Source organism: Argentina silus, assembly GCF_951799395.1.
Source record: "Argentina silus genome assembly, chromosome: 10".
Taxonomy (NCBI): domain Eukaryota; kingdom Metazoa; phylum Chordata; class Actinopteri; order Argentiniformes; family Argentinidae; genus Argentina; species Argentina silus.
In genome coordinates, this window is record NC_139664.1 from 18,088,904 (window position 1) to 18,113,732 (window position 24,829).

Below are 24,829 nucleotides of genomic sequence, written 5' to 3' on the forward strand. Positions count from 1 at the left end.
CTGTGGTACAATGCATAATTGCTCCCACTGAAACATTGATGAATGAAATTAGGGGGGGTGGGTGGCATCAAATTCATAAATCAAATTACAGGTACCTTTTGCTTGGCTTATGGCTAAATGGTCAAGCTCTCTTTCAGAAAGCAGCTTTTAATTTGCCGGGTAGACTTAAAGTAAACGAAGTAGACATAATTATGCCTATCTTCTCACTCCGGCTTTGTCTCCGATGAATTTTTTACAAAGGCGACCATTAGCTACAAACTAATGCCAGTTAAGCCTCAGCAAAACTGAATTATTAAATCTGTCAGCCAATATCCCATTACAGGCTACTTATGAATACTTGATTTTATTTTGTATAATTGACAAGGCTTGTCGTGCGGTGGGGAGGCTTTGATGGCAGGCAGACAGCTGGGGTTATCAGATGGACCGATATGTATACATCACTAACGGTAGGCACACGCCAAACTGAGTTAACGTATGAGCGGACGGCTGTCATTACAGGAGGGATCACATGACCTGTCATAAAACACGTAATATACAGGCATGTAATATTAGCCTGACAGGAAGCTAGCCGTGCTAGCGAGCTGTAATATTAGTATACACGCTGACAATGGAGCAGAGACACTGAGGTTGGAGACATGACACTGGCGCATTTCAACCCCACCTTAATTTTTTACTACGTTACATCATGGTGGTAAGAGCGTGGACGCGCACCTTAGAATATATCCGAACTGTACTGTGTTACAGATACAAAGAGATACTTCTACAAAAACATGAGGACACATACACAAATGTGCACCGCAATTTCCACAAGCTCTCTTCCTCAGTCACTTATTTCCTTCTTTCCTCAAACACTTTCCCCCCTGACACACACACACACACACACACGCACACACACACACACACACACACACACACACACACACACACACACACACACACACACACACTTAAGACATTAAGACCTCAACCTGGACAGGGGCCTGCGAGGCGTATTGGCATGTACACGAGATTGATGAAAATTACTTCCAAAGCATTTATTTCCCCTAATACCACTGAAAGAGGAGTGTGCACTCAGGAGATATTTGATCTGAATTAGGGAAACTGATGAAGCAATTGATTAATTGGAATTTAAGCCATCAGTCACCGGAGCCATCAGCAGCATCATTTACATTCCAAACAATCAGCTGATGGCCCAATAGGACACTGAGTATGAATACGCAGGAGTCAATATGATACCGCCAAGCCGCACCAGCCCTTATTGACGAGCACAATGACGCTTTTAATCCCAGCTTGATCAAATTGCATATATTTTGGGATTTCCACACAGATTCAATACGTCTTATGAATTTTTAATCTGGTATGAGGGGCAAGGGGGTTTAGAGCATCAGAGATTTCTCACTCTCTCTCTCCTTGTCTCTGTCTCTCTCTTTCTCTCTCTCTCTCTCTCTCTCTCCCTGTCTCTGTCTCTCTCTCTCTCTCTCTCTCTCTCTGTCTCTCTCTCTCTCTCTCTCTCTCTCTCTCTCTCTCTCTCTGTCTTTCTCTCTCCTCTGTCTTTATCTCTGTGGCTGGGCATGCTGAGGGCTGAAGAAGAGACAAGTGAGAGCCATTTAAACGTTTTCCCTCTTTGAAAAATCGACACGTTTTTTGACATTTGCTGAATGAAGCATTGTAGTTTGGAAGAAAAAAAACCCATTGAATACTGTTAATGTACAGGCAAGAAGCTAGCTATCTTCAGCCTGTCACATCTATTGAATTGACATATAATCAAAGGTGACCTGGCTCGATACGGGATGAGACACAGCTATGAGCTCAGATCCTCTCCTAGAAATATATACTGTTTGTTTTAATGTCACATACGCCATGCAAATGACAATGACACACTGGACCCCGTGTGATTCAGAGAAGGCAGTAGCTGTTCCCTCAAAGTGCCCATTATAGAAACCTATCATTGTGACATCAAGACCTCCTTCTCATCGACAGTGCTGACGTTTTCCCTCTAGGGCAAGCCCCCTACTGACAGCAACGGCTTTAGTAGTCCCCCCCCCCCCTCCCTTCCCCCTCCCCCCCTCCCCCCCCTCTCTCGCTTTCTCTCTCACTCTCCCACTCCTTCTCCCTCTCTCTCTCTCTCTCTCTCTCTCTCTCTCTCTTACCCTGGTTCTCTCTCCATATAAGATCTTGCTGAAGAAGTTAGTCATTAGGAGAAACAGCCGAGTGTCGTAATGAGATCCGCCGGCCACATCGATACTGTTTACTGTTACTAGTTTGCTTGTGCTCCATCGTTGTTGGTTTCTTCCCCTCCTATGGGTGGTGTATACAACAGCGTATCACTGTAATGAAGTTTGCCCCAGATGACGCGTGAGGGTGAGAGAGAGGAGACCGCATGTAATATCGCCCTGCACGGATCACATATCTGTGACATTTAATAAGCTACTTATCATGTACCCCCCTCGGGTTAATCATTTATCATGGACCTCATCAAATCACACTGATGGATTATTCTCAATAAAGCCACCTTTTCCTATCCTGTGGCTGGCTGGCTACTGTAGCTACTCAGGGAAAGTCCTCTTCTTAGGACCTTTATTTCCCCAAGTTGTGCAGGTTTAATGAAGTAGCCTGAGTGGGAGTGGTACGTACAGTCACAGCCACAGCTTCAACACACCGCAGTAGACCGTGCTGCTCTGCAGCTGGGCCGTGCCAGGACAGACCTGACCTGATCGTTTCCTCAGACGGGTGTCAAAACACTACCTCCCCGTCTGCCTCCCGTCAGGCCTCTGAACAGAAATGGAAGGTGAGGTCCTGAAGGAGAAGATTAAAGTTTTCGGGAAGTCGCGTTGGCAGCCACTCATGCCCTGAAGATAAACTTTATCTGGCCGTCTGTGCAAAACTTAGCCGGAGCCATTTGTCATCTTCGAAAGTAATGTGTTTCTAAAGTGGCTGGGTTTTTAGACAGGTACATAAGTCTGGCCACCTCTATTGTGGTTTTCTACTTTATGTTTGTTGCGATGTGAAATGACTTTTCCATCACCGAATTGTTTTCTTTTTACTTTAACAGAGTTATTGAACTATTAAATGTAGCAATTTTCCTTTCTGACTTCAACAAAAAAGATGTTTCACTTGTTCACTTGACCTCACCCGAAGTGTACCATATCTCTCATTTATCTCCTGAATCGACTTCTATTTTTCTTTTCCTTTTTTTGACCAGCAAAACCATCTGGGCAGAACATAAGCGTATACAATCTGCCCACCCAGCATGGCATAGCATTGATTCACCGATGTGCCACTCCAGTTACCAACACCAAGCCAACCAGCCAGCAGCACAACAACCGCATCAGAATGGGACACACCTGTGCAGCGGTGGGGCTGTAGGAGGGCCAGGGTATACAGATGGGTTTATTCTATAGGAATATGTCAAATGTGGTGTCAAACATAGAGAAATATGTGTATCATACTAGGTTGCACTTTACATGAAGCCGCCCTAAAATGTATATGACTACAAAGTAATAACTTGTCACACATTGTAATTACTATGCAACTGCAATGTAATTACAGTCTATCGGTATCGGTGGTTATATGATTCACTGGATGAATGTCAAAACTCTCTCTCCCTGGCAACAGATAACAGTATAACTCCATTCAATATGTTAAAGATGTACAAAGGGGACGGCAAATATCCCAGTGCGTTCCCTATGTGTAATAACCAATACCGCTAGACAGTAATTACATAGTAGTTACAATGTAAGTACAATGTTGATACCACAGTTATTACTATGTAGTTATACACATTTAAGGGCAACTTAATGTAAAGTGTTACCTAAGACAGTATACACACATTTACATGAACAAGGTTTAACGACCCATACAGCACTAAAGAAACTCAGCTGAGTTAGTCACTACACCATGTTGTAAGGTTGAGGTCATCTCTCTCCAAATCATCATTCTAGATGATCACACAAATGGATTAGGCCCAGGGCCGTGACCCTTACCTGATCAATAAGCAAACACGGTCACTGCCCTCTTACTAACATCCATAGCACTTAGAGAAAGGAGGGAAGGAAGAAAAACTATGAGCAGTTGTTAATGCAACCACATAGACACGATTCAGTAAGCGCACTTGAAATTCGAAAAAAATAAAAAAAAAGGCCTGACTTTATGGTGGCTAAATCTTGTGGCGAGTTACTCAAATCTGAAACTGTTCTTCGTCGTCATTGTCCATATATTGAAGTTTTATCCCACTCTACAATAATTAAAACACCGAGAATCAAACGAGACACGAGCAAAGAGCTCTCCACTCACATATGACAGAACGTGCATTTGGAATGATTCGTGAAAAGCACGACCATGTGACTTGCGTGGCCCTCATCAGAAGTTAAGCCCATTGGCTCCCGTCGGCTCGACCCTGATCTAATATCTCTGTCGCCTGACGCTTGTCTCCTTTTTCTTCATTTTCATTTTCCCACTCCTAACTCATGTTAATTCATCCCCTGCTCCTGTATGATCCCTGTTTCTAGGGTCCTGCAGGACCAGGTGCCAGACAGGGTCACTGTCAATTACACCCATTTAATACCCACTTATGTCTCCAACGACATCGTCCCCTTCTAAGGTCACGCATACCACTGGGGAGAATTCGCCCTGCACTTTATCCAATAATCTCACTGAATATGGGCCTGGATATTGCAAAAGATCAATGTCATTAACGGGGCCTACGTAGAATGCATTTGATTATGGGTGTAATTAAGGCCGGGCATTAGAGACTTCGTCCCATGAAAAGAAAAAAAAGCATCAAAATTCCTCAGTGTCCAAATTACCTCAAGGAACTGGGATCGCTTTGCGATAATTCCGCCACTGATGACCACCATCATTCTATCAATAACAAAAAAGCAATACAACATGTAATTTGTGCTAGAATGAACAAGCCAGGCGTAACACATCAACGTTGACCACGGCTGTAAGCTAAGCTAGACTCATTCAGAAGTTGTCATACATTTCCCCCCCCCTGCATCGTCGTCTACTGTATCCTGACAGAGGTTGAGGCAGCCACAATGCAATAGACACAATACAACATTAACAATGCAGCTTCAATGCAGTCTACCTGTGGGAACCATAAAAAAAAAAAACGATCCCGTTGGTGGAGTTTGTCTGAGAGCCTGTGAAAGGAGACACTGAGAAGACTGCATTAAGAGGATGAGCTTTTAATAATTCTGTCACAGGGCTGGAGAATATCAGACTGCTATCGGTTTACAGTGTGAGGTAGGTGGAGCGGAGCTGAACACCTAGCTATCTCTCCGATGAGAGTACACAGGCTCATTAAAACCCTGTCCTCCGATAGCTTTATCTCCGCTTTATCTCTGCGTCACCAGATCACTCTTCCAACTCGTGTCTTTTGTTTTCTGAATAAACCTACGCTCAGCGTCTCGAGTCAACCGACACTTACGTGCCGTGGAACTGTCTGTCTTTAATGCAAACGACTTCTATTGACAGGATATGGTCAATTGACTCTTATAACAATGGAAATAAAGTCTTGACGTCGTGATGGCTTGACTTCGAAATAAGGAAAAGTCTGTTAAAGTCTTCACAGAACGAGCCGATATGTAATACACAGCACGTTTCTGAAAAGATATTCAAAGAGAAAGTTTGAATTACATACAGAGTCAATGAGCATATAGGCCTATGGTTTCTGTTATCCCACAATGAGCAGTAATACATACCTCTGTACTGAGACCAGAGCTGTTGGCTGTCAGTGGAAACCTGTTGCAAGGGTTGTGACACAAACAGCCAAAACGACATGGCTAAGGAGGATTTCTGCGGCTTGTATTGGATTGCATTGCCCTGAAACACAAGCCCATTTCGTAACAGGGTACAGCCACTTAAGATGGCCAGATAGCCACGATGATGGACAGTTTAATTTTTTATGTAATATCATCTTTGGGTCATACCATTCTTCAAGGGGAAAGGGGAGATCTCGAGGGTTGAGTGTCATGAATAGAACATTGTCCTTGAAATTACTATCCTTCTAAAGATAATAAGAAAATAAGTTTGATTTGTTCTTATTTTGATTGTATGCCAGGGACTAAGGTAAGTAAAAATCTCTCACCTACGGGAATACACCATTGGTACACAGGCTTTGGCAGAGGTTCTGTCTGTGTAAGAGAAGAGACCATGGAAATTATCTTCCCTAGATCCGTCTGATCTAAGATAAACCGGGTGTACATATAATGATATGTGGCAAATAAAGCATTTCTATCAAAGGTTATAATTTCTCTAGCCATAATATCCAATGTTTCATCGACTCCTTTCATGTATCTTAAGTCCATATGTTCACAGCAGATTACAGGAACCAAGAAACAAAGTGGATGGAAAAAGGCAGAGAGAAATCTGCTGCATAACGTCGAGCTGATTCTAGTTTATTGCAGATTACTAAACCACCGTAAATGAACACATGTTAAGCCCCATCTCTGGTTTCCATCAAGCTGAAGTACAGTCTCTATGTTAAATGTAGGTGGTAAGCTCATATATCTAATTATACAATAGCCAAACATTTTTTGTTAATGAAATGGAAGAAGTGTAATTGAAAACTTCAACATAATTATTGCTTGGCGAGCGCCGTGCTTCGGAAAATTGCACGTGTCGGAAGTGGTACCCAGCAGGGTACCAATGACTTTATGAATCCTACCATTTCAAAAATGCTACACACACACACACACACTATAAACACCGCACACGCAACAGGCAGAGAACACTGGAGCAGGGTTAAACACACGAGAGAGAAGAAACTTATCGTATGTCTGAGGGAGACTTTATATTGCATTAATCTACCATGCATGTTGCAGTAAAAATGCCAAGTTTAGATACTAGGTTTTATTTCGTTAAAGTGAAGACAAGTGTTCTTTATTAAGGATTTCTGATGAGTTGGACTGGCTCTAGACGTACAGTACACATACAGCACATGGATTTCCTTTTATTTTCATTTCCTTCAAAGCATGGGAAGGTTTAAAAAGTGGTGAGGATATGAACCTGGGACATCACTGAGACACTTTACAAAGTAAGCCAAGACATAGAGAGCCAGGTCCAAAACGTACACGGCAGCAGCACTAACCATGTTTGTCACAACTCTCGTCTTTCCCAGCCTGAGCCCAAATGAGAGAAGTCAGAATAAATATGTGATTGCCGTGAGTTATTTATGACACTGAAACCCAAGAGCCCTCTTTCTGAAATCATCTGGGCTGATTGGGTATTAGTTTTCAACGTGCAGCATCTGATATGATTTCATATGGCTGAACATCAAAGTCAATCGTGTACGACTATGAGTAGGTTCGCGCACGTTCAATCAAAATACAGATTTCTATCTGGCGTCACACTGATTGACATGAACAGATTGTTGTGTAACAGATACAGGGGCTGTCATAGTAATTATAGATTTTTCTTGTGTTCTTTTTTTTTTTTTTTTGTGTGTGTGTTAAGCAGCAACATCTGAAAAAAAAAAATGAAAATCTCACTGACGTTCTCCGCTGCCAGAGGAAATGTGACGGACGAAGAACTTTGGCTGAAATTAAAATGGAAAAAGTATGTTATGAAGGGATACGGATGACTGAGTCACAATAGAAACTTTAATATTACACGTATGTTCAAAGCTCACTGAACAGGATGGATATAGAGCACAAAGATATTGGTGACATGTAACTCTTGGTCCTTATTTACATACAGCACTTCTGAGTTGCACATATACCGATGTGTGTATTTACATGTTAGTAACAGAAAGTGGAATGTGATACAAAATTTAAAAAAACTTTATTTAAACAAAAAGGGAATACTCACACATTCTCCCATGTATTCCATTTGCCATTCTAATGACAGCCTTGCTTTGACTGCAGCAGTTGTATCCTCCATAACCAGAGCGGAAAGCCTACACCAGAGCACACATACAGAGGGATGCAATCAATGGCACTCTATAGTTAATGAACTTTCTGACCTTTAGGAAAATGTACACTGCTTAACCAGATTCTGTGTATTTAATAATTCAGTTAGAGGGAGCAGAGAAACACTGGGGCTCAATAAAGTCTGGAATATTCCTCTGTCCAAAGACACGCTTGACATTTTATTGCTTTGACCAAAAGAGAGAAGGGGAGAGAGTGAGAGAGAGAGAGAGAGAGAAAAAAAAAAGTAATTACGGGCCCATTCGTTTTGGCGGGTTTTAATAAAAAAGACAAAGTGGATCTCGGGCATTTGCTTAGCATTAGACTAATGGGAAAATCTATGTAGAAAATTAAAACCCCAATGAGGGTCCTGCACATAACAGAGCGTTTCAGATCATTAGTAGGGAGGCTGTTACCAGCACACAGAATCACCAACACCATGTATGGACATTACACTTAAAATGACAGAGCCGCACTGTGTGAAAGAGCCCAAGGGACAAGAACGAAGACTGAGCTTGATCTATCTGCCACCCAGATCTTCTTGAATGGGAGATCATACGGTGCATTATTGATGAGCTTTAGTTTTGAGTTTCAGCTCGAGAGGAAATGATAAGATGTAATGCAATGGTCTGCTGTGATCATGGACAGCCAGCCATGGCTACGCTCACAGGGGCTGCCAAGGTGGCAAACGAGAGGTTTGAAACAGTCACGGTAACCCAACGTCTTTATTTAGACGGTCGCGGTGAGATCACTGGCACAAACTAGGTCGCCGTTAAGAGTCTGTTGTTTCGTGAAACGTCCACTTGTTGCACGTGGACACACAGGTAAATCCACCCGGTTTGTGCTTTTCTAAGCCAAGGATAATACAGTTTAAAGGAACAGTAGGCGAGCTGTTTATCTCTCGGTGGCACAAATACTGAGATCATGATGGAGAGAATATGAACTGAAAAGATGATTAGCAATGAAGGAGGAAGTTATGCTACGAAGACACCTGGACATATACTGGAGCAAAACCACTTTGAGTTCTATAATATCATATCATTGTGAAATGAATCTCACCATTCACGTTCAATCTTCTCTCTTTCCACATTTGCTATGCCGTATGTTCACCTAGGGATACGAACATACGATTGTTAGGGAAACATACTGTAGAGGCCATCAACACTGAACGCAGGACAAGCAGGCTGTTGGTTTGTTGTTATTGCCCAGTACTTAACATGTTTCTGAGCTTGCAGATGTGATCAATATCCCCAGGCAATTTTAAGCGTGATCAGTTTGGATGGATTATTGCTTGGCAGGAGGGCTCTATATCGATTCCCTCATCATGTCATCAATGACAACTCTCCAGATTCCAGCCATCAGCAAGTAATGAATTCTACCACTGTACCTCTCAAACACTGGAAGCAAATGTGTGCTCAGAGATAACAAACAAGAAAAAACAACAACACAGGATTTCAGGAGGGGTTCTCATTGATGGTGGATTGAGTTATCATTGGGAAGAGTGCAAAATATATATCATTCCTTCCTTCCTTCCTTCCTTCCTTCCTTCCTTCCTTCCTTCCTTCCTTCCTTCCTTCATAAGTTCATTTGAGTTGTACATTTCATTTAATAAATTCATCCATTTGTGGTACTTCTGTCACTGTCTGACAACCTCCACACAGGTCAGTAAAGCCCCCCATCCCCTGCCCCCCCCACCCCCCAGACCCCCCCAAAAAAAAGAAAAGAAAAAGAAAAGTAAAGACAAAAAAGAAACATGACCTGGTGTTTGTGTTGGCCTCCCAACCCATTCCCCACCATGTGCTAAACTTTGGCTACTTCCTGAGACAAATCATTTGCACGAATGAAAAGATGTTCAAGTAATGGAAATTGGGATCAACGAGGCATTCTGCTTGAATTATTCTTGTTTCTCATCCCTAAAAACAAAACACACGGAAACGACTGGAAAGCATTCAATTGGTTGGCTGTGAAAAATCCAATTTGTTCATTAGGCACAATCAATATTGGGTTTCATATTGCATAGTTCTGAGATAGTCCAGAGATAGTCGAGTTGTGGTGTCAGGCTATAAGTGTGGCTATAACACTGATATTATACACAAATGCTCAAATTACATTCAATATGTAAAAATGACCACACACACACACACACACACACACACGCACGCACACAATCGCACACACAATCACACACACACACACACATACACACACATACACACACACACGCACGCACACACGCACGGACACACACACACACACATACGCACGCACGGACACATGCACGCACACATGCATGCACACATGCATGCACGGACACACACGCACACACACACACATACACACACCCACACACACCCACCCACACCCACCCACACACCCACATACAGTATATCGTTACACATTTCCCACAGAAAAAAAGGACTCATACCGGTATTCAAGACATTTGCCATTACTGGCAACTCTATAGGCCCATATTACAATAACACAGCTAAACTGCCCGATAAAAAGCAAAAATGAATCGATATTTATCATTCGGTAACTCGATTGTAAAAACTCAATTTTCTCATAATGGCTTCTGCTAATGAGGAAGCTTCTGCAGGTCACGTGACCAGAGTGGGCCTAATCATTGGAGTGTTACAGTAAGTCATGACAGTTTATTGGCGTAAAATTCCATAATGGCGCCGATCGATAGCAACCCAGGAGGCTCTCTGCCGAGCAGGATTTGACACATTTGAATAAGTACCGCGGAGGGAGCAAAGACAGAATATTGAGATTCTCAACATCTCCTCAGCGAGAGAAGAGATTGCGATTGAAAAGCGATAACAACCGGAACGATATGCGTTTAGCGACCTGCCTGTAGATTAGAGTTAAACAGCCGGTGCTGTGTTACTTTCTTTTTTCCGAGAGTAGGCCTATGGGAATGAGTGGTGTCTGAGAGTACTCTGAGACTCGGACCTCGGAATCCATTGAGAAGTGAACTGTGGCCCTTCCAGTGTCTCAGCCAGGTGACCTCCTCAACCAGCTTAGGCAAAGCCTCCTTCCGCACCGTGGAGTTGTAGGGGTCGTCATCATCAAAACACAGGGAAAACAATAGAGTTAGACCGAAGAGAACACACACACACACACGCATGCATAAGCAGACACAGACACAGACACAGACACAGACACAGACACACACACACACGCACGCACGCACGCACGCATAAGCAGACACAGACACAGACACAAACACACACACAGACACAGACACACACGCACGCACGCACGCATAAGCAGACACAGACACAGACACAGACACACACACACACACACACACACACATAAGCAGACACAGACACACACACACACCCAGACCCAGACACACAGACACATACACACACACACATACGCACACACACACACACTCTCACACACCCACACATACACACAAACCCACACACACACACACACACACCCACACACACACACACACACACGCACAATTCCCAGTAGCCCCCCTCTGAACCCGGAGGTCTCTGTGTAGGGGATAATGTAAGACTGCAGGGTGAGGAGTGTGAGATAAAAGGCCACATCAGAATGATGATCTCTATCGATTGGCAACCTTGGGCGCAACAGAGGAGGTCCAGCATTCGTCACGTCGAAGCTGAACCCAATACCTGATCCACGGCGCCTCTGATGGATCGGGCCTGTTCTCCAAGTTTGTTTAATTGATGACATGTTCCTTTTGAGGTGGACCACCGCTTGGTTCTACGCATTCATTGATTTTCCAAAACACCCCCTTTATTTCTCTCTGCTTCTTTTCCACGGCCCGGCTGCACCAGATAAACCCCCCACCTTGACAAGCCCACACCAAGTGGAGTATCCTTCAACAGGCTCACGACCAGCCAGTTAGATCCTTGAGTGCCACTGATGAATATAAGTCATTGTTAGTGCGTAGGAGGCCTGCTCGGTGTATCGACTTAAAAGTATTATGAGAACTGAGCAAAAGGAAAAGGTTCCTTTCTCTTTCCTGATATCCCTTTTCACTTGCACACAACTGAATCTCTGATGGGGGGTGGGGGGGGGGGGGGGGGGGGGGTGGGGAGGCTGGGTTGAGCTTATTAATTCAGGACTAAATACACACACACACACACACACATGCACGCGCACACACACACAAACACACATGCACACATGCACGCACACACACACACATACTTTCATGCACGCATGCACACACGCAGTCACACACACACACACACACACACACACACACACACACACACTACTCCCAGCTCCCAGTGGAGTATCAGTTTCAAACAGGGGGCACCTCACCTCACAGATCACCAATTACACTAACTTTTTTTTCTGTACGTCAAAATCCCTAAAGTCATTTCTTCCTTTAGAATTCAAGTGTATTTTCTTTCCTAAATGAGATCATTTTCCAGAGCTTGCAACCGTTTTTGTTTTTTTTCACCCATTGTTTAATTAGACATTCCAAACATCTCAAACTGCTCCGAAACCCTTTGTGTTCTTTTGCCGCGGTTAATTGCCATTGATGTATCAAACACAACATGTGATTTCGAGGATATACGATCAAGAACAGCTAAGTACGGATGGAGTTAGTGTCACTAAGTGCTCAAATACCGACCGTATCAAGTCTAGAATAAGAAAAAGTTAGCCATGTGAAATTCCATTCGCAAGTGTCCATCAACTTTTTTTTTGCAAGGATTTCACTAAATCATTTCGTTAATGCATTGGACCTGTTCAAGAGGCTAAAGTCTAGCTATGCCTCACAGGCTCTTAACAATCCACACAGGAAAAAATTTGAATGGGTAAACCACACAATCCTACACTGGGGGATCTGGAGTGCGTAACTTTGTCATCTCGAGGGTCTGTGTGAAAACTAACACTTACTGAAGCAGCCAAGCGACCAGTCAAGCGGCAGCCTTTGGCCTTCTGAGGGAAATTCCAGCCTGGGGGAGATTCAGAGTTTCCAGAATATTCCTACGGGTAAGGGTAACTCGGGCGTCCAGTGCCACAGAGAGAGAGAAAGAGAGAGAGAGAGAGACAGAGACAGAGAGAGAGAAAGAGAGAGACAGAGACAGAGACAGAGAGAGAGAGAGTAGTCTCTGTTGCTTTCGAAATAGGTGATGCAGGTTGATGTCAGAGACCTGCAGTTTCTGCACGTCATTTACCTCAAAGAGAGGATGAGGCTTCAAAATGGGGGATTGGGTAAACTGCATAGACCTGCCAAATCACTTAGCATTACCCCACGGTCTAGTCAAAGTATTTCTACTCGTTAAAGCTGTGTAACATATCCAGTAAAGAATCACACACACACTATGAAGTGAAACTTCACTATGGGATGAAACAAACAGAGACTCTGAACAACAAAGAAGAATTTTTGCAAAACAAAGAAAGAAAAAAAGGCACACTTTTTTTTCGATAAAGCACCTATCTAAGATCCAAGGGCCTTGAGAATAGGATTGGATTACTGTCGAGCAGATTTACTCTCGTGGCTCCTCGCCACTGCATCATCGTAGGGCCCCCTGCTTCTCGATCAATGGGGATATTTACTGCGCCTGTTTCAGGGAGACTTTCACAGAAGGCAGGACATTAAACAAACACCAGACAGCGCTGTCCCAACAATGGGCCTGTCTCTCTGTCTAACTGTCTGTCTGTCTGTCTGTCTGCCCGTCTGTCTGTCTGCCCGTCTGTCTGTCTGCCTGTCTGTCTGTCTGTCTGTCTGTCTGTCTGTCTGTCCGTCCGTCCACTCTGAGGCATACCCGAATGTCACACACACTCCACCTAAATAGTTAGCAGACAAACACGATGAAGATAGAGTTGATAGGCTGAATTTAATTCAACTGAACAGCAGGGTACTTGGCTTTTCACAGGAGACATGCAAGCAAGGGATAAATGCTTGCATTTCACAAATAATGCATGTTAATATGTAATATGTAATCATTCATATATTCATATGTATACTGTATGTATTCTCAGGTTTTGATAGACTTGGCAGACCCTTATCGGAGAGCCTGTTCTACAATGGTAGTTGTAGTGATGCCACTCATAATGCCACCCACAGGGATGTACCCCCCCCCCCCCCCCCCCCCCCCGCCCCCCCTGCCACAATACAGTTATCTCATGTTTAGTGGCTGGTAAACATTCTGTACTCTGCAACTGAACTCGTGCGCACAGTATATCAAACACTTCTTATTGGTAATACATCACAGTCTGTGTCATCACAAAGTAAATGATGCAACATTATGACATTTGGTTTACGGACATATGAAATGTATCCTGAATTGCCAATTGTGCAACACTGACCTGAGTCCCTATTTAACCTCATGGTCTCTTGGCTAGTGCACCATAATTGAAATCACTTGAGGTAAAATGGCTCTCCACCACAAAGTGCTTTTATGAAGGTTAAGCTACAGCCTATTGAATTATATTATAAAATGCCATAAAATTGCTTCTCTCCAAGGCTGGGACAACAGTCTTTACATTCGTATGGTCCGTCTGCAAAATTAAGAATTTTCATTTGGTAAATGCTAGCACATGAGCCGGAGAATGAGTGGAATGCTGTATTCAAAATAAGTGACAGAAATGCGCACACAGTCAGAAACAACGTTATCATTTGCCAAAGTATAAGTGAGCTACTGTGGGTAGCACACAGCTGACGAGAGCCATCGAGAATGCAGCTCCAGACTGTGTCATACATTACTAAATCAGCCTAAAGTGCACCTCAGGGCAGACTCAACTTACCGTCACAAACAATCGGATAACACAAACAAATAAACAGACGTTAATCTATATAGGTCAAAGTTGAACAGAAATCCGGTCATTTCCAATGATTATTATTGCGATATTTAAACTAGTTATGAACGCTGAGGCTCAGCTTGAGCGGTCCGAGCCTCTTGCCTGCCTGCCTGCCTGCCTGCCTGCCTGCCTGCCTGCCTGCCTGCCTCCCTGCCTCCCTGCCTGCCTGCCTGTCAATCATCACTAGAGAATATTACATTCAGTCGCCAGAAGCTGATGTGCTGATTGGTTAACTCGTTTTGCTATAGGTTTCCCATTGTTCTCTGACTAGCATATTACTTTTTATATGATTACATCAATTTTTTTTCGCCCGCTGATTGGATCAACCAATTATCATGTCTGCAGCCTAGTCATAGACATCAGCTGCTTAGAGAGGGTAATTGTGACGGGGGGAAGCGATGGTGGCTCGGGCTCTAACTCTATTTCACATGGACACTGCGGTGTACACATGAAGGGAAAATGAAAAGCTGGAATCAGATAATCATATTTGTCTTTTTGGAGCTAGTTCAGGAGTCTTCTTTTAGCCCCGTACATAATTTCTTTTCATGTTCAATTGTGGAGGGCTCTTTATACACCATGATGCAAATTAGTTTTAAAAAAGTGTTGACGGTTCAACGTAATATTGTAAAAAGAAATTAAAATTCAAAGGCTATCTTTGAGTCCGTCTCATTTACATGTACAACTGGCAGAGACGAGTCTGATAGAGAAACGTTTGTTCCCTTGTAAATAAGTGACCATAGAATTGAAAGTTGCAGACAGGTTGAATCTGTTTACAGCTTGAATATTTATATCTATGTAGTCTGTCTGCAAGTGGGAATGTTGGGTATAATTTCATCTCAATTGTGTGTGTGTGTGTGTGTGTGTGTGTGTGTGTGTGTGTGTGTGTGTGTGTGTGTGTGTGTGTGTGTGTGTGTGTGTGTGTGTGTGTGTGTGTGTGTGTGTGTGTGTGTGTGGTGTGTGTGTGTGTGTGTGCGTGTGTGCATGTATGTGTATGTTTGCGTGCATGCGTGTGTGTGTGTGTGTGTGTGTGTGTGTGTGTGTGTACATCTGTGTTCGTGTGCATATGAGTCCTTAGTGTATAATATCTGCAAAGTACACCTGTTTTAAGCTTCGAGCAGAGCACCTATTGACAAAAAAGTCACTGTCTATAACATACAGGGCTGGTGGGTGGCCCGAGGACTGTGCATATTCAGTAAAACCCAGCATTGAAGACAATGCTTTTTATGTGTTAAAGTGATTACTATGTGCAATGTCTCTACCCTAGACTAGAACTCACACCAGCACAGGCCGTGTTAATTCTCACCAGATGGCCATTCTTTGTGAACATCAGCTGTGTGTGTGTGTGTGTGTGTGTGTGTGTGTGTGTGTGTGTGTGTGTGTGTGTTCACGGGCCATGTGTGAGGTGTCGTGTGACACTCCAGGGGGCGATGCTGGGCGACCACCAGAGCTCTTTCCGTCTCTCTCTCTCACACACACACACACACACACACACACACACACACACACACACACATAGACATAGACGCACTACCCCAATGTGACGACTCCACTGACTCCAATCTAACATATGCCACACAGACATGGCACTCTCACAAATTCACACCACAGTGATATGAAGGAATGCATCTGAAAAATGCTGAGGTAAAAAAGACTTATCGCTTCACTCAGTGGAGAAAACAGAGGTTTTCCACATACATCGCATCATGTGACCTCTTCATTGCTGTCATGCCCCGCTAACAAGGGTATATTCTACAGGACACAATGTGACAGTGAGACAACGGCCCTTTCCGTGCAACGCCATCATCCCGTCTCCGTGTTCCATTGGAGCTACATCCGCAAAGGAAGGAGCCTTTGTCACGCTGATTGCCAACATATCTTGCTTTAATAATAAAGAAATGATTAATTTTTCTTAAGTTATTTAGCTACTAATGTACTGCCACAACAGATTCCAAGTCGTCGTTTGAATTCCCTCAAATGTTATTGAAAATTTAAAAAAAAGATTAGGTCTCTGCTGCGTCATAAACGCTCCACTGTTAGCAGGACCACTGGCTTTGCAAACTTTGTTTTAAATACAAGGAACAAGGTGTGAAGCTCCTTATGCTGTCTTGCTTCAGTTGAACAGGGAGAACAAAACTGTATATTACCTAGTGTCATTGTTAAACCAAACAAAACCACCATAGTTACGGACAGTAACTTTATGACGGGCAGTAGTATAATCTTCAGCTTATGTTCAATCGGTTTTCCTCATAAGTCATTATCATTTCAAAAATGTTATTGTACACACTGCTGCACTAAAAGCTCCACAGGATATAGTGTACCAGCACTAGTGTTAGAAATAAAGTGGATCAGTTGTAAATATTATATCTGTACTGCCACATTAAAATGACATCATTGCAAATGTAAACTTGTATTTTATGCATATAAATAAACTACATTTTTCCAGGTTCATCCTTTGAGCAGTTGAATAGTGATAGAAGAACATGACAAAATATCAAATTCTGTGAAAACGTTAGATATACAGTATTATTTAGCCAAACCTATGTCTGTTATATTATTCATAAAATGCTATGCTTGTTAAACTAATCTAATGAACAAAATTGTGTTGAGGATACAATATCAGTATAATGTAAGTGTGTTTTTACAGATAGGAAACTGTGAAATTTAAGGAAAGCTGGGAAACAGATGCTTGCTAATTATATTCTTTCATTAGATTTTTTTTACCCTTCGAGGGAAAAAAAAAATGTTCCCAAATTGAACATGTTCCCTTTCAGCCTTCATCAGGATTTATATATGTTTTAATCACCGTCGATGTCTGGGAATCGAGGGCTTCACTGCCATTCATCCCCAGAAGGATAGCAGTATTTATTTGATGTTCCCAAAATAAAGGGGCCATTTCAGAGGGGGGCATCAGGGAGGGCTTTACATATAACAAGAGTATTTTGGAACATCACTTCATAGAAGATAGTTCTGTAACTATCTGGGTAAACAGATTTCCTGAAGCCATTGTGATGCTTACAACACTAAAACCTTGGAGATGTGTGAATTAATGTGGTTTACATCTATTTGCTCCTCAACAAGACATTTACAAAGTACCTTTTAGTGACCTACAGTATGTTAAGAACATTACATGACACTTAATGGTGTTTGGGCAACTTTGACCAAGTACACTAGCAATGGATAACCTCAGACGTACAATGGTAGGCTATATATGACTATAATTACAATGAAATATGTGATATCTTTGAAATGTATTATTGACGTCATTGTTTTTTTTATTGGTCAGTATGAGCAGTATCACGGAAATCAAAAAGGAAATCACTGCAGCTGCTGAGACCGTTAACGACAAAAACAAGTGCAATTGAAAAATATTACGGGAACTAAATTTGGAAGCAATTACTATAACAGCAACTGCGGTTGTTTTGATATAGAGGTTATATGGCTGTGATCAAATTGAGATTAAACATATGCCCTTATTTTAGATAGAGGTTTGACAGTATAATCCTGGTCCTAAAGCCAGAGCGAGTTTGTGAAAATGTTACTAAAGGTCATAACTAAAGGTCTTTCCATATGAGTGCAGTGCATGTATTTTTTTTCTCTGTCTGTAAAATGTTCCTTGGTCAATTGCAAAAATGTTAATAATCTGATTGCTTGTTTCTGAATAATTAAATGGATTGTAATCATTTCAGGGGAGCTGTGAAAGATATTGATTCAGTATTTTTTCCCCCGTCTCTTTCTTTCTTCCCGAGGGCAGGCTAAAATTGATTTGTTTTTTCTTGCATTTGCGTGTCTCAAGTGTTGAGTGCTCGAGCTTGTTACTTGAAATCACCTCAACAATGTCTTATTCTACATTTTAAGATGGTGGATACATTTCAAAAGTTTCAAGTACAATTTATAAATACTTATTTTCTTTCTTGACTGGTTCATTCATTATCCATAGTGTGCTATTTGAAACAGGGAAGCATTTAGAATGAAAAGAGGTGAAATTGAAAGACAAATCAACAGAAACTTAAGTGACTTACAACTTCAGGTAGTGAATACTAATTGTTCCTGGTGTACAAGAGAGGAGGGGAGCCAGATTGAATGTTTCCTGTATGCTGACATTTGCTGTGGATGGTAAAAGAGTAGTGTGATTAATTCACCTCAGGCTAGATGCTAAAATGAGCTTGTACTGATTTGGGTATGAGAAGTCCTATTCAGTTTAATTATCACTGTACATTTTAAATGTATACCATGAGCTATATTTCCTAAATCCATGTGACAACAATTTACTGATAAACTAAGGTCGACCAGAAAATAAACAATAAGGCCTGCAAATTGAGATAGAACAGCCAAAATTGTGCAATTGCATTACTGTATAATAGCATTATTAGTTTCTGGTAGGTGTTAAACACTTATTTCAAATGGTAATGTCATCAAATCACAACCTGCTATCTCTTTCAAAAAGAGAAGCAAGAATCCAGCCGAAGAAGAAAGACATAATTGTATTCAAAGACATGATTGTATCCAAAGCAGGGAAGGAGACCAGTCAAACACAGATGACCTGTTCTCTTGTTTTTTTATTTGAGAAGGATTTGATTGAGTGGATGAGGTGGTACTCTGATGAGTAGCATAGATGCCATAACCAGAGGACCGACTCTGCAAATTTTAGGAGTGGTACGCTGAAAACAATTAAAACAACACGTGATAGATAAGCTCAGTCAAAGGGTTAAAGATAACTCACAGACAAAACGTCTTGTTTAAAAAGTGCATTCACAAACATGACAAATACTCTCAACTCATGATGTTCTATTTTCATGTGATACAAAATATGCATACCTGTTTTAGATTTGTCTGTATTTCTATACATACATATTTCTTTCAAAGGATATCTTTTTTTCTTTCTTTTTTACAAAGGTTAAAAGCAGGTTTGTGGTCATAGCAGCTTCAGATATCTCAGCTTCTTCACTGTGTACCCGACATGTTACACATGGACTTGCTGGATATCCAAATAAAACTTCACAATCTGTCTCTGTTGTTCAACTGAAAGGACGTGTTGTCTTTATTGAAAGAGATATTTATAAGTGAAGTCTGCAGTTTAGAAAAGAAGGATCAATAAAATGCTGGGGCCATTAAATATATTTTTCTTATACCCGCTTTTTTGTCAATATCATAAATACTAAAGACACAGGACAATATTATAAGACAATGCTGGGAGACTAAATGTAAAGATTAAAATAGTTCAAACATTTTTTCAAGTTTTCTACTTCATGAGAAAAAAATATTAGGCGAGCACAGAAACACCATACTTCATGTTGACTTCAATCCGTCCTCTGCCTTTTGTAGAAGAGCAAAAAGAAACAAGGTAGCCAAATAATGGCTAGTCAGTCTTTGCACAAACAGCTTGCTCATCTTCATTTCAATCCTTTTACAATAAGAGGCTTGCCCATCACAATTGAGTCAAGATATTACTTAAAAAAAAATCCTTAAAAGCAGTCAAACATACTGATATAAACCAATAAGTACCATGCAAATCTTGCAAGACGACATATTCTCAAACAAGAGACAAAAGTATTCTTCGTATGAGCGAAATATCAAGGAGGAGGAAATGGGCGAAAGGCAAAGACCTCTAACCGAATACTAAATACTATATTTTCCAAAACCAAACGAAAAACTGAATCTGTACATAATATAGTACATAAGAGTTCAAACTGGATTAACAGTTTCTTTCCTTATCATAAGACTCTTGTCTCGTCTGTCCTCAATGTCTTTCCTCCCATAAAATGTCCTTTAGTTGATCCCAATTTCTTTGTTCTCTTCCATGAACCTAGCAAATGGGCGTCCACCTCCGACCTCCAGTCCGGTCTTCTCCAGCCCCGTCATGGGGGAACTGTTGCCAGTGTGAACCCGGTCCATACCAGACATGGGGCCCAGTGAGGTCATGCCCCCCCCTCCCAGGCTGACGGGCAGCTGGGGGATGCCTCCGTTCTGGATGACGGAGATCTCGTTGTTCTTCATGGCCAGTCCGTTGGTGATGGCCGCGGCATACTGGTTCCAGAAGCCAGGGTCCACATTCATGGCCCGCGCCGCGAGATCCTTCTGGAACATCTCGCTGAACTTTATGGCGTCCCCGCCGAGAAGAGCCATGGGGTTCTCCACGGAGAGGCGACGTCCTCGACGGGCAGGAGCGTTGTTCCACATGTGGGTGCCCATGTGAACCTGAGGAAAACAAAATGAAACATTATTAGTCTCAGCCGAACGAATACGTGGTCAATGTGCACAATGGCATATACAGTTATCAGAGATATTCATGCTTTCAAGGATTATATATACACTATTATTTCCTATGCATTCAATTGTGATTAAATTGAATTTATATAAGTATTTATTTTCTTCTTCTTTTCAAACATTTAAGTTAATATTGTTGAATAAAAATTTTAATATTTGCTATTAAAGGAATTCAAATTAATTGAAAATGAATGAATGAGTTCCAGTCTTATTTGAGCAGCAGGTTTTACAAACAATTTCAAAAACAATTTAAGATGAATTTCCGATAACACTGTATGAAATTGCTCTATACCTTTGTAATAACACTAAATTATTATATATATATATATATATATATATATATATATATACACACACACACATATATGTATATAGGCCTATATATGTATATATGTGTGTATATATATATATATATATATATATATAAAAAAAATTACACAGCACTTAATCATTACCAAATACAACACAATGAGAGTGCTGGTACATACCTTCAGGTTGCCTTTAGTAGTAAAGGCCCTTCCACAGATGGAGCATCCAAACGGCTTCTCTCCTGTGTGTGTGCGCTCGTGGATCTGCAGGGCACTGGCTGAGGAGAAGTTCTTCCCACAGTTGTGGCAGTTGTGCTGCTTGGGGGTCCTGCGGGGAGGTGGCGGTGCCAGCATGGGGGTGATGCTGGGGCTCATGGTGGTGTGGGGCGCTGCAGCGGGCATCTGGATGCCATGAGGCAGGTGAGGGCCTTCGCTCATGGACAGGGGCTTGCCATGTCCGTTCATCTCCATTTTGATCATGTTGGATGCTGTGTTCATCAGACTAGGGGTGCTCAGACCTAGGAGAAGACATTGAGATCATATATTTATTTAGTGACCTGAGATATATGTATGTCATTAAAATGCCATAGATCTGTGTTATAGCGCTATAATAACTCAAGTAACAACATTGTATTTACATGTTGTTTATTAGTTATTTAGTCATTGCTTCATAACTGCTTTGTAAGATATTTAAACTGCTTTTTAAGATATCAATGCAATATTGTTACAACAGTACTGCTATTATGCAGGTACAGTATAACACAATAAGATATAAAAAATTCCCAGTTGGTGTCTCTGAACGTACCTCTATCTCTGCTCAGGAACAGCATGTTGAAGTGGTTCTCCTCCTTGATGAAATGCCGGCTAGGTTGAGTGGCAGTCAGGTCCAGCGCCCCATTCCCTTCAGACACAGGTTTCGGTGACGGGGTCTCTGATTTCTCCGACTTCACTGTTGTCAGCCCGGCCGCGGTGTCCAGCCCCTCTCCTACAATGTTGCTGTTGTTGTGGTGGTGGTGGTGGTGGTGGTTATTGTTGTGGATGTTGTTGTTGTGGTGGATGTTGTTGTTGTTGTTGTTGAGCGTAGCTGGGGACTTGGAGCGATGGCTCTCTGAGAGGCTATGGGCAGGGGACAGAGGCTGCATGGAACCAGAGGACTCAGACAGGGCCGGGCTCCCCACACTCTGACCCTCCCCGTCATCCATTGCAGACAAAGAGTCGTTGGTGAAGAAGTCGTTCTCCCCTCCGAACCCGTTGCCGTTCTGCATCTGCAAGGGCTTCAGCCCGAAGGTGCGTGACATGTTAACGGTGGAGTCAATCATCTTCATCTGGTTCTCCAGGGCGGCGATGCTGGAGATGACGGAGGTGGGTGGGGAGCTACCAGGAGACATGCCTGAATAAGGGTGGAGTGGTTTGGATGGATCCATTTCTCCTTCCCCTAGTTCTGCCTCGTCCTCCATAGCTCGCTCCATCTCATCCAGCAGCTCGTCGTCATAGTTGCTCATGGCGTCCAAGCTCTTCTCGTCGAAGGAGAGGTCCATGTCGATTTCCTGGAGACTCTCAGGCAGGGGTGTGTTGGGGATCTGCCCCCCCATGTGCATGCGGATGTGCTGCTGTAGCACCACAGCGTTAGTGAACTTCTTCTGGCAAATGGGGCAGGAGTGTTGGACCCGGAGCGGGGGTTTGGACCGGTGGACCCCGAAGTGCGTTTTCAGGTTGCCTTTAGTGGTGAACGCACGGCCACATATCTTGCATTTGAAAGGCCTCTCGCCTGTGTGGATACGGTAGTGCATCTTGAGGGCGCTCTGGCAGCTGAGCACGCGATGACAGATAACACACTGGTTGGGGTCGGTCATTTTCTTGTCAATGTTCTCCACCAGCTGCTGCAGCTTTGAGGTCTCTGACGTTTGCATAGAGTCCAGGAGGCCACCGAAGGGGAACTTAGCCTTAAACTGATCTGAGATCATAGGGAGGACAGGGTGGGAGACAGAGGAGGGAGCAGTGATGGCTTCAGTGTTAGCCTGGCCACTGTTGGTGGATGTAGTTGCGGTGACCGTGGTGGAGAGGACCACTTGGGTGACCATGGTGGTTGTGGTCGTGTTCTCCCCAGGCCGGGAAGGGCAGTTTGTGGGCAGGTGGATAATCTCTGGTTTCAGAAGAGGAGGCGCGTCGGTCCCTAGGTGGGGCTGCGGAGATGGTGAAGTAGTGGTCATCCCGACTTCAGTGAGGAGATTAGGGGACAGAGATGCACACTCGCTGGAGGGCGGGGAGGGCCTCTGAGGTGATCTGCTGAGAGGGGTTAGGTTAGGGGAGTCCCCATAGCCCCCCATCATACTCGGAAGCGTTGAGGAGAGTTGGAGCCCCACTGAGGTGTGGACGTTGGGGAGGACGGGTTTGCTGTCCAGCCAGGTGGTCACAGGCTTCTCTGGGGGGAGGGTCATGCCGTATGGGATGCCTGAGCTGGTGGGCACATTATCCAGGTACTCTGGCACGGGGTAGGGGTTCATCTGAATATGGGGGTACTTCTCCTTGTGCCTCTGGAAATGGACCTTCAGATTCCCTTTGGTGGAGAAACGGTTGCCACAGATGTTGCACTTGAAGGGCCTCTCCCCTGTGTGAGAGCGCAGATGGATCTGTAGGGCGCTGTCGCTGCCAAACACCTTGGCACAGAACCTACACTTATGCTTGAAGAAGGGGTCTTCGGAGCTGGGCTTGGAGTCAAACACGGACACGTTGGGGGGCTTCCCCTTGCGTTGCCTCATCAGAGCGGAGAGCGGGTCCAGAGCGTTGGCCGTGGCTGCTATACTGGCTAACGGGTTGGGGAAGATGACACTGCTGGAGGAGCTGTGAGGTATCAGGGGTAGATTGGAGGGCGAGGTGCTCATCAGGCTGCTGTGGCCCAGGGACGGGGGGCTGCTGGAGTTGCGGCGCAGGGCCGGATCACCCTGGTGGTGGACGCCTCCCCCGTTCCCGCTGCTGCCACTGTTTGTGATGGAGGCCGAGCAGGGGGGCAGTAGAGGCGATACCCCATTGCCACTGGATGGAGGGTAGGTGGAGTGAGTTGAGGTGGTGTTGGACATTGAAGAGCTGGACGGGTGGCTGCTGCTGCTGCTTTGTGTGGTGTGATGAACGAGAGGCCCGTCTATAGCTGAGGTGAGGGACAAGGACGAGGAGCCCTGGTTATTAAGACTGGAAGGCAGCCTGATGGGCAGCTGATGCACAGGAGGGGTGATGAAGCTGTGGAGCTGAAGCTGGCTGGGTACAGCGGGGACACATGACGATGTGGCTCCCTGGGCCCCAGCACCAGTGCCGTGATGGGGGTGGTGGTGGTGGTTGAGGGCCGGCTGTGTGCTGTTCGGCTGCCTGTTTATGAAAGCCACCTGACTGCGAATCTGTTCTATCAGCTGTAGCTGGTGGATCTGTTGTTGTTGTAAAGCCATCAGCTGGTCCAGTATCATGGGGATGGCCATGGTGGAGACCCCGCTGCCCACCGCCGCCTGCACGCTCTGGGAGAACTGGGCGACCGCCACCCGGGTGCCGTGCAGTGTC

The 24,829-nt window shown here is 43.7% G+C and overlaps 1 protein-coding gene across 1 annotated transcript in view; it reads right to left on the reverse strand.

Annotated features, from left to right (window-relative positions):
• Nucleotides 1-20,477: 20,477 nt before the first annotated feature.
• The window catches only part of sall3a (spalt-like transcription factor 3a), a gene marked incomplete at both ends in the record, with an annotated part of 16,583 nt that continues 12,231 nt past the window's right edge, over nucleotides 20,478-24,829 (reverse strand). The window contains 3 exons of the mRNA XM_083678139.1: nucleotides 20,478-20,906; nucleotides 21,464-21,801; nucleotides 22,089-24,829. The exon at nucleotides 22,089-24,829 is cut by the window's right edge and continues 508 nt beyond it. Coding sequence (XP_083534265.1) covers nucleotides 20,478-20,906; nucleotides 21,464-21,801; nucleotides 22,089-24,829 — 3,508 coding nt within the window. The remainder of the gene's footprint in view (nucleotides 20,907-21,463; nucleotides 21,802-22,088) is intronic.